The sequence below is a fragment of the Ciconia boyciana genome, chromosome 6, assembly GCF_034638445.1.
Source record: "Ciconia boyciana chromosome 6, ASM3463844v1, whole genome shotgun sequence".
Lineage (NCBI taxonomy): Eukaryota > Metazoa > Chordata > Aves > Ciconiiformes > Ciconiidae > Ciconia > Ciconia boyciana.
Window position 1 is genome coordinate 48,990,985 of NC_132939.1, and position 10,063 is coordinate 49,001,047.

General features: G+C 41.9%; 1 protein-coding gene across 2 annotated transcripts in view; it reads right to left on the reverse strand.

Moving 5' to 3' along the window:
- Positions 1–9,421, reverse strand: part of SEL1L (SEL1L adaptor subunit of SYVN1 ubiquitin ligase) — a 36,942-nt gene extending 27,521 nt beyond the window's left edge. Inside the window, exons 1-3 of one of the 2 annotated variants that reach the window (XM_072863728.1) lie at positions 9,249–9,421; positions 1,882–1,919; positions 1,298–1,520 (exon numbers count right to left, since the gene is read on the reverse strand). In XM_072863728.1, the coding sequence (XP_072719829.1) occupies positions 1,298–1,520; positions 1,882–1,919; positions 9,249–9,321 (334 nt within the window). In that variant the 5' untranslated portion in view covers positions 9,322–9,421. The remainder of the gene's footprint in view (positions 1–1,297; positions 1,521–1,881; positions 1,920–9,248) is intronic. The other variant, XM_072863727.1, reaches the window with a different exon arrangement.
- Between the last annotated feature and the right edge of the window lie 642 nt (positions 9,422–10,063).

A 10,063-nucleotide genomic window follows, 5' to 3' on the forward strand; every position in this document is an offset into this window, starting at 1 on the left:
GTAAAGCTGTCCTTCAGCAGTTCTTTTTCCTGCCAGAATACAAGCACTTCTCCTTCAGAAATGCTTTTTAGATAAAACCAGTAATCCTTCCATCCACATCACTTATTTACTTCATAAGAGGTTCCAAAAACTGTGCAAGACTTAAATTTATGGTTTTTGAAAGTCACTTGCAGTACTTTGACAAGTGCAGTTAAAAACCTTAGTTGCCAGGAAGCAAGCCATCTGGTTACCTCTTTCTGATATGAGATTAAAAGTATCTTGAAGTTTACTTTTGAAATAGACTGCACTGACTAAATATGGTGCTTAACTCAGTTTTGTGGCAGCAAGCTATTTAGTGGATTTTATATACCTTTTTCCTGTACAACACTACACCTATTGACAGCAAGACTGTTTTCACTATCAGAGTTCTCACAAACTGTATACTCGTTCTGCATTAATAAGGAAGGCTTATTAGAAAACACTGAAAGTTAGTATATAACAGAGCTCATTTCATAACTCCTGCTTTCTTCTGACATTCAAATCTGAGTTGAGAAGATAGGCAAATACTAATATTACCATGTAACTATTTCTTCAGTGAAGTTGAAGATTCACTTTTTAGGGACAAGTGAAAAGAAAAGTGTTTGTTGCATAGGCTAGGGTACTCAACTGTGCCATCTAGTTATCATCCACTACTAACTGCAAGTCAAAAAATCACATTACATTTATATTTTTATTAGTAGTAAAAAAGAAATACTACAATTTCCTGGGAATTTAGGCACAAGGACATAAGGTTTTATCTATATTTAAAAACTTACTGAAGTTTACATGCAATTTAGATGTTGCCTTAAGGCTCCCAATGCTGTCCTAGAAAGCTTGTCTTTGCATCACAATTTGTTCCTTCTCTGTCAACTGACTCTCCAGGTAAACAGCCAGCAGGCTGAAACACTGATGCAATTTCTCCTTCTATGGTTGGTATACATACACACAGCATAGCATGTGCACCTGAGTCCTATTTGAAGAAATCAGGGCTTTCTCCATTTGATAGTTAAAGCTTTCCAAGAAGATGGAAACAACAAGAATTATGGAAAACCCTTTCAAATGCACCTAAAAATAACAACTTGGATTTCAATCACAATATATTTGAAAACTTTTTGATGTTACTTTCTAATGGAAAAGGCAGCAATTACCATTCCATTCCAGAAAGGTTAAGACACTAGTTATTTCATATGTTTGAAATTACTATTTGTGTTCATCCACATGCCAAAGTTACTCAGATGCATCTTTCTTGCCAGTTGTTCAAAAGTCTGTGAGCAGTTACCTGGACTTTGTATTTCTGCTTCTTCCAAATCTTTATTTAATAGATTTGACATTTCTAGAGAGTTCAACTCTTCCAGCGAATTCTCTTTTTCCTCCTCTTGACTTTGAAAGTTCTCTTCATCCTCTGATTGAGAGTCCGATTTCCCTGATTCAAGGAAGATCTGACCTGCTACCACTCGAGTTCCTGTGGAATGGTCCTTTACCTGGTCCTCTGCAGATAAAGTCTGAAGAAAAGCAGCCACATAATTTAGAAGATTAGAAACAGAACAGCAGCAGCTGGCAAAAAAACCCCATTACTTTTAAAAGATATGATTAATTAACACACTAAGTTTAACCAGTAGCATCCAAAGTAAGTTGAGCTACCTCTATCAGCTCTCATTGACTCTATCCCTTTCAGTTCTTTGAAAAAAATTTTTTTTTCAAAGATATAGCACAAAATTAGTTCTTCTGATGTACTCAATAAATTAATGGGACAGCAATGGCCACAGAACAGTTTAAAACAGGAATCAACTCATAGTTCTGAATTTCAGACCTTTGCTCTCACCCCACAAGAAAAACAGAATGACCAGAAACTTATTTCCTCACCTTTGACTCCAGTGATTCATCTTGATTTCCCTCTTCATCTAGAAGAGATGTTATAAGTCAGTAAAAAGCTTTTCCATGAGTAGTTTTCTCAAAAATAAAAATAAATTTAGCTATGACATTGTAGCATGGTTCTGAAATATTCTAGTGTACTAAGTTGACTAATGCACTTCAGAAAGACCTTGTTAGTGTTGTCAGGAAGAGCCAAATGTTTCATGGATGATCCTCCTCTTCCTTAAATTAAGCCAACACAACTGTGTCCCCAATACTGGAAAAAAGTGGGGAAATTTTTTTTTTTTTAAATTCCAAATCAATCCTCTAGATTACTACACAGTCTGAATTATTCCACTCCAACTAAACCACTTAAAAAGGTATGCATCAAGTGAAAAGGGCCTATGGAACCTAAGGTTTTTAGTCACCAAATCGGCTTTAGTACAAACAGCTTCAGCAGCAACCAGAAAGTTACATTAATACCACCCCACTTATGATTAAACACTGTTCTTTGTAGAATGCCAATTAATTTTGCCTGACTAGCATATTCAAACATTTATATAGAGGTCTCTCTTCAGAACTGTGAGAAATTAGTTTGTCTTTAAGATACTGTTCAAGAGCTGCAAGCCTTGTTTAGCTGTCAGCTTTCTTACCTGAATGGGCTATGATATGACATTTGATTAGAAAGATTGGAAAGAGAAGAAATGGTAAAGAAGAAAGGCTATTAGGCAGACACCTAAAGGAACAGAGGTGAAAACAATAAAGAAGTTAATCAGAAAACATTTTTATGACAGTTTTACCATTGTTTTGCACAATTGTGTCTCTTATTTTCTTTGTTCCTGTAACTTAAATGGGCTACTCACTGTGCTTTGAACAACTTGGTTTGCACTATCGTCTTGACTGAAAGCCTCTAAAATTATCACAGATGAAATGTAACTGTTCCCAGTCATCAGTATCTGATACCACCTCATTTAGGTAAACACCACCACCCCCGCCCCCCACCCCATTTGAAAGAAGATGCTACAGGCCTCCCTCTTTCCGGTACACAACTCAAACCAAAATAAAAGCTCAAAATATAAACAGATGACTAAGCAAAGCCACCACGAACTCCTACTACGTTTAGAAATCCCCCCCGCTTCTGAGACTCCGGGGTGTGTAATGCCCTATAGCAGTGGTAAGGTGTTGACAGGCTGGAGACCTGCACTATGACTAGAAAAGGTACCTAAACTGATAGAAGTTAGTGCCCTGTACATGAGATACACCATTTAGTATGTTATGGTTAGCTATTAAAGACTACCTGCACAAATACTGAATGCTAACAAAACTCTCCCAAAGTTTATAGAACTCTGACTTTCTGTAAGCATTTGGCAGCAAACAAAACTCGCATACTTTTCATCCTCATGCAAGTAAAGTGTCTTACCAGAAATAAATCATCTCTGAAGCGACAAACTACAAACATGACACTTTATCAGTTCATGTTTTGAAGACTATTAGTCTAACAGAGCAACTGTGGGTATCTGCAATGAAAGGGCTAATCTTGGAAGCCAGATTCCAGAAAGCCATTTCCACATTGTACTTACTTGTTCTAATCAAAGGTTATACTTCAAATACCAAAGATGAGGATTGACTTCAAGTTGTAACAGTGTAATAAAAATAAAGAAAAAAAATGCTAAGACTTATAAATGAAGCTGCAAAACTAAGGTGACAAGAAGTTTGACAGTGCAACTGAGACAAATAGCTAATAGTCTGTTGAGGATACTGAAGAGGACATAAAGCTCAAAAAGTTTGACTGCCAGCAGACACAGGACTAAAAATTATCTAGAACAGTCGGTGTGGGTAAGCAGCTGTACCCTACAGGTCCGAAAATGAAAGCACGTAGAGCCCTTCAGAAAAACTAGGAGACAGCAAAGAGCACTCCAGATGAAACAGACCCCGCAAGTAGCAATCAAGACAGCATAAGAACAAACACCAATTTGGAAAAAACACCAAAAGAGGCGGAAGAAAAAAAAAACAGGCTAGCTGCATTTTTGGCAGAGACCACAGTGCTTATCAGCTTGAGGAATCTAACAGGTAAGGCTGATTGCGGTAAGTCTTAGGAAGTTCTACCACTGAACTTCAACACTTCAGATCACCATACAACAGTTGTTTTTTAAATACAGTAAAAGTACGTATGCATTTAGGATACTTGCTGGTCCTTTCTGTTTTGAAACTATGAGACAAATTTAAATTTACCATGTTTCCCACAAATTACATTCTACTATCCTAAATAATTTTGATCTAAAAACAAATGCCACCTCTACAACTTCAAACTCCAGAGCTTGTCAAGAGGTTCAGACATGCTTCTGGAGTAGGGGAAAACTAAGACAGGGTTAACGTACCCAGTAGCTTGTATGCTGCTATTAATATATGCAAAGCACTTATACAGTATCTGTTACTGCAGTAAGAAACATCATGTTATTTTTAACAGCTATACCAGCTAGGGTGTTTGTTTTCATCTGCTCAAAACTGGCCTATATGCCTGACAGGACTAGACCATTCTAGCTTTTTGGTAAAGGCTTTACTAACTGATTTCAATTTGTGGAAGGCTGACTTTACAACAAAAGACCACACCAGGTCAAATATAAACAGATATACTATCTATGCACACATATCAAAGAGCAGTTTTATTGTAACTTCGTATGCAAAGCAAAAGGTTTACTAAACTGAAAGGCAAGAGACATCTGAGCCACATAAGGTAGAGCTCATTAAATGTTTGCTCTTCTTCCTCAAAAGTAAATAAACCCATTTCATTTCTATTGCATCATTTAAATTATCTCTGAAGGAAACAGCTTTGTTATTAAGAAGTTGGACTTGAATAATTGTTTTCAAAACAGTGGTTCCAAAACAGCACTAAAGCAACAACAAAATATTAGTTTAACTTTTCTTAGCTCTGGGACTTTCTAAGTTAGGCAGATGAGGTTGCAGTAATGACTGATACTGTGACTAGAGGAAGGATCACTTACAGCCTTGTTATTTCACAGAACTGCTGACTAATATGCACCCACTACTCACAGAAGTGTGTCTACTTCTAAGAAACAGTTAAGAAAACCATTCTGAAAGATCTGTGGAAGGTCACAGTTTGACCTAAGAACAGCTTACTAGTCAAGGCTCAACTACTGAACAAAGTCACAGATGTTGTGTTTGAGCACCTGCTTCAGAGATTAAAGCCGATAGCTTAGTTTGTTTTTCCACAGTTAAATTAAAAAAAGTAACTGACTTTTTTTTTAAAATTTCGGTCTGTTACCAAGGCTGCCTAATTCTATAAACCCCTTCTGAAAAGGCCAATTGGAAATTAATCCTACCATTTGTTAAACAAATTAGGGAGATGCAGTAATATATTAAAAGGAAAAAGTAGGCAAAAATACTTGTGGCTGAAATGGGCAGCTGACAACATTGTACAGAATGCTGCACTTACAAACAGTGCTGAGCTGTAGACACTGCTGAGTGCTCTCATGCCCAGCTAGGACTCCAGAGCACTTCATACAGCTAAACACTTGTTTCAACCACCCACCACTTCATGTATAATTAAAATCAGCTTTAAGATGTATTCATTTTTCCTCAATTAGAAAGACCACTGTTCAATCAGTTTATTTAAATATAGCAAAAGTATTCTGGCAGCCTATACTAGATAAAAAGATCCTACCATATGCTGGATAAAGATCCTACCATTTCGTGAGAATTACCATTTTCAAGAGAGCACTATGGAGAGAGGGGTAGAAACAAGAAAAGCTATGCAGTGGGATTCAGCAAGAATGTCATTACCCTGAGGGAGCCCAATAGTTCCAAAGTTTTCCTGTATTAGAAGAACAAATCAACTGACAGCCTCTAAAGCTAAAGTACTGCTACTACCAGGCAAGAAATACCATTAGTTTCAACATTAGAATGGTCACTCATCTTTGGGAAATAGCCAAAAATTCAGTAAGTGCAAGCAGTTGGCAATCTCCCAAAGCTCTGATGAATGCCTTCACTGATCACTGTAGTCAGTCTCCTTCCAGTTTTTACCAAGCTCTTCAAGCTTCAAACACTATCACAACAAAACAACTAGTAAGAGTTTGCATGCTCTAAAGCAATGATCTCCAAAGTGGGGTGTGTACACCCCAGGGCACGCGCTAGCCAACCCACTGCGGGTGTAGGAAGAAATTACTTTTTGTACCATTAATAAATAAAACATTTCTTAATATAGTGTTTATTTCACCTTTATCTCATTCTTTTTTCATTTCCGTTTTTGTGCATGTTTTATGTATGTACAGTAGTACATACATGTTGGGTTTTTTTTTTTAATAAGTTAAGCATTCAGGATGCATGCTCAAAACTTTTTTTACCGAGAGGGGTGCATGAACAAAAAAGGTTTGGCAAGGACTGCTTTCGAGCATCCATCAGAGATTTTCTGTGGTATTTTTAGTTATTTCTTTCAATGTTCTTTTTGTGCAAGTGACTAGTTAGGCTTTGAAAGAGAATGCAAACCCTGTTTATCCTATTCTTGCAGGAAAAAAGGAAATCTTAAGAAAAAAATTACCTCAGATTGCTTCTCATCAATTTTTCAGCTGTTAAATTCAGCACAGAAACAGACTCCATAGCATAAATGCTATTCCTATTACATGAACCTCTAAAACATGCAGTGAGTTAAGCAAAACTCTTAAGTGGCATCTATTCAGCAAGACTAGTTTCAAAGTATCCTTGGCAGCAAGTAAATTCTTCTCAGCTACAATCTGTGCAGCGTATTCATTTTAGTGTAACTACAACATTAAGATATAGGTCAACCCTCACCCTGAATACAAATCTTTTTTCCAGTCTCCTTGCAATTGCTGGCTAACTATTTACAAAACTTACTCTCCAGCAGTTCTTCTGTAGGAATTGAGATTCCCTATCAGGCAACAAGGCAACAAGTTTAGGGAATGTTTTTCAGTTAGGCAAGTAAAATCAGAAGGGTCAGGGAAAGCCATTGAGTTCTGTCTTTTGAGGGAATAGGTACAGAAGTTTCCTACAAGAAGTCTCCTATGCTAATTTGTCCTACCAGTTAATGAGACGGTATGAAAATCTCTGCCTATCGCTGAAGATAGCCATGGAAGGTGCAGGATAGTCAGAGGAAGAATCACTTCCTCTCTTCAGGTAGAATGAGAGAATTTCTATCTCTTAGTCTGCGAACAAGGGGAAAAAACCCCCAAGAATCAAGTGATATCAGCAATCAGAAAAAAAAAAAGATAATATTTTTTTCAACATTCTTAATGAATGATCAACAGAAGAAGCAGAAGGCCTTTGCTGCAGTGATAAGCAGAAGATAGCCAGCTTCGGCTGGAACACACACAGTTACCATTTTTTTAGCTGCTTTTGCCAATTCCCCATGGACTCCTTAATATTCTTTCCCCAGCCCCCAATGTTCAACTTCTTCATAATCTGTATTAATATTATATCTTTAAAAAAATAGCGCCTATTTCTTTAGGCCTGAGTTTTCTTGCATTCACCTCAAGTTTTCAATAAATTGATTTAAGCAAAGTTTATGACTATAAAGTTAGGGTTTAAAGCTATAGTTAAAAGACTCACTACTAAAAAAAAAATCCTCATTAAAAACATCTTCTGAAGTCAGGAAATGTAATACTTGAACCATTTTTACTCATCCTTCTTAAAACCCCTCCCTTCAATGTACTCACATTCCAGATGACTGTTTCCAGACCAGACATCAGGAATGAACAAGTATTCAAGGAAGCATTTAACACCCAGTCTCTAGGCTTGTACCAGACTCTACTAGAGAAAGTGGTACTGTTACTGTAGGAAATAAAAACATTGATGAAGTGATGATGACTTATTTTCTTTCAGAATTATTCTTGACAAAAATTGGAGCAAGAAAGGTCTTCCTGTTATAATCTGCTGCCAAAAGCTGGACTCCAAACACTATCTCCTAATTAATTCTGGCTATTAATGAACAGTTTTACCTCACAGTAGCAATTTAAGTTTGGCAACAGCCCTTAATCCTTGTACTGTACCATGTGCTTTTGGGCCTACTAACTGTCTTAGTTGAATTGACTCTAAACATATGGTTTTTAAAGGCTGAATTAAGCTATCAGAACTTCATATTCAGAAACACAACTTTGTGATAGTAGAAAAGCAGTCAAGACAGAAGAGTTGCATACTAGCATGGCCATAGATGCACATCTGAACAACCCTTAATTTTGTCACCTATCTTCCACGTACACAACAGATGGTTCATCTGACATGAATCTTAGCTTTTTTCTTTATATACACTATCAGTGAGAACACATCATTCAAGGTCTGGATACATCTCTCTGGCTTCACAGAACTTGTATGTATCTTTTCTACACCTTGGGAAGTGCCCTGCTGGCTTATAACATTACCTACAAAGTTCATATAATTGTGCTTGACATCTAATCTGAACTCCAGTAACATAACTTTAAATTTCAACTTCCTACTGCATACATGCAAATGAACCCCAAACAACAGAACTTACCTCTAGAGAAAACGTTAAGTTACTTTCCTGAAATATCATTGACAGCCTAAAAGCACATCCCCAGTAGCACCGGGTAAGACTGTCTATTAAAGGAATGCTTTCTGGCTTTAGAAACACTACATAAGTAAATGCATTGCACATTCCCCCCACCCACCCATGGTGTAAAGAAGGGTGTGGGAAGTAGAAACCCCAGGAAAGGAAGTACATGACAACATATGAGAAGCACACAAACCCCAAGCTGCATAACAACAAAAGAAGCAGAAAAATAAGTATTATAGCAACATAATGCAGGCCCCCCAAACGCTCTCTATGTATCTGCGTGAGAAAACTGTTCCAATAACGCCAACATCCGCATTACCAGCTCCTCAGCAAGAAAATGCGTACTAGGGAGAAAAAAGATGTCTCTTTTCGGTTTTGAGCAGAGCCAGCACTACAAATTAGGCTCCTAACGAGCTGCTTAAAGGCAGGAGCCAGAGGAAACACTGTGTCCACCCCTGTCAGGCCTACCGAACAGCCCCTCCCGGTGAGCCAACTCCAGCAGGTACAGGGCGAGCAATGAGCCCGCCGCCCCTCCGGAGAGCCCAGCTCCGCCACCCCCGCTACTCGCGGCCACGCAGCTGACAGGAGCGCAGCTCCCTTCCCCTCCCCTCCGCCGCCTCAGCGCCCCGCCGACGACGGCGCTGCCCCCACGCACCCCAAAGCCCCAGCGAGGACACAGGATCCCCTCCCCGTTGCCGCCGCCGCGCCCCGCTGCGGGCGCCCGCACCCCACGGCGGCCGCAGCACGCCCCCCCTCCCCCGCAGCAGGCCATGGGGGGCGAGGCCGCCGCAGAGCTCAGGCCCAGCAGGACGCGGAGAGGTGGAGCCCCGGTACTGACCGGCCGCGGCCAGTCCCCCGGCCCAGAGCGCCGCGAGGCACAGCACCAGCCCGAGGCGCGCCCGCCGCCCCATCCCGCCGGGCTCCTGAGGGGCCGCCGCCGCCGCCGCCGCTGCCGCTGCCGAGGGGCTCCGAGTCCGGCTTCCTCGCCCCGCCCACCGCCCCGCCGCCACCAATGCGCTGCCCGCGCTGACGATCGGCTACCGACTGCTGGCCGCAGCGCACGCAACCCCCCAGGGAACGGCTTGCTCTACATGGCCCGCTCCGATTGGCTCGGGGGAGGTACGGATCGTCCGTCACGCCCTCTTCTTGGCCAATGGAGTCGCAAAAGGAAAGCACGTGCCGCAGCGAGCGCCGGCCACGAGAGCGCGCCCTTGCGGAATAACGGCGCCGATTGGCTCCCGCGGCCGCTCCTACGACGCCCACAGGGCCTTGCGCAGGACACGGCGCCGCCGGTGACGAAGGGACAGCGAGGGACCTACGGCGGGCAGGGACTACGTCACCCACAACCCCCCGCGCCAAACTGCGCAGGGAGCGGCGGCGGTGGCGCCCGCGGCCCGCCCCTGACGGGCCACGGCCGGCAGCCGCCCCGGCCCGCCCGCAGCCCCGAGCTGGGCGCCGGGGCCCGGCCTCAGCACCTGCCTTGCCGCTTGAAGCCTAGAGGCCGGCTGGGGAATGGGGTGGCGGCCCCGTGCCGCGGGGCTAGTCCTGAGGGCGAGGGGCCTTTCGGTGGCCGTTTGTAGCGGTCGGAAACGCGGGGGCGGGGGGGGGGGCGGTAGCGCCAACTCCAAAAGTGCGGCCTTACCGTGCCGTAGG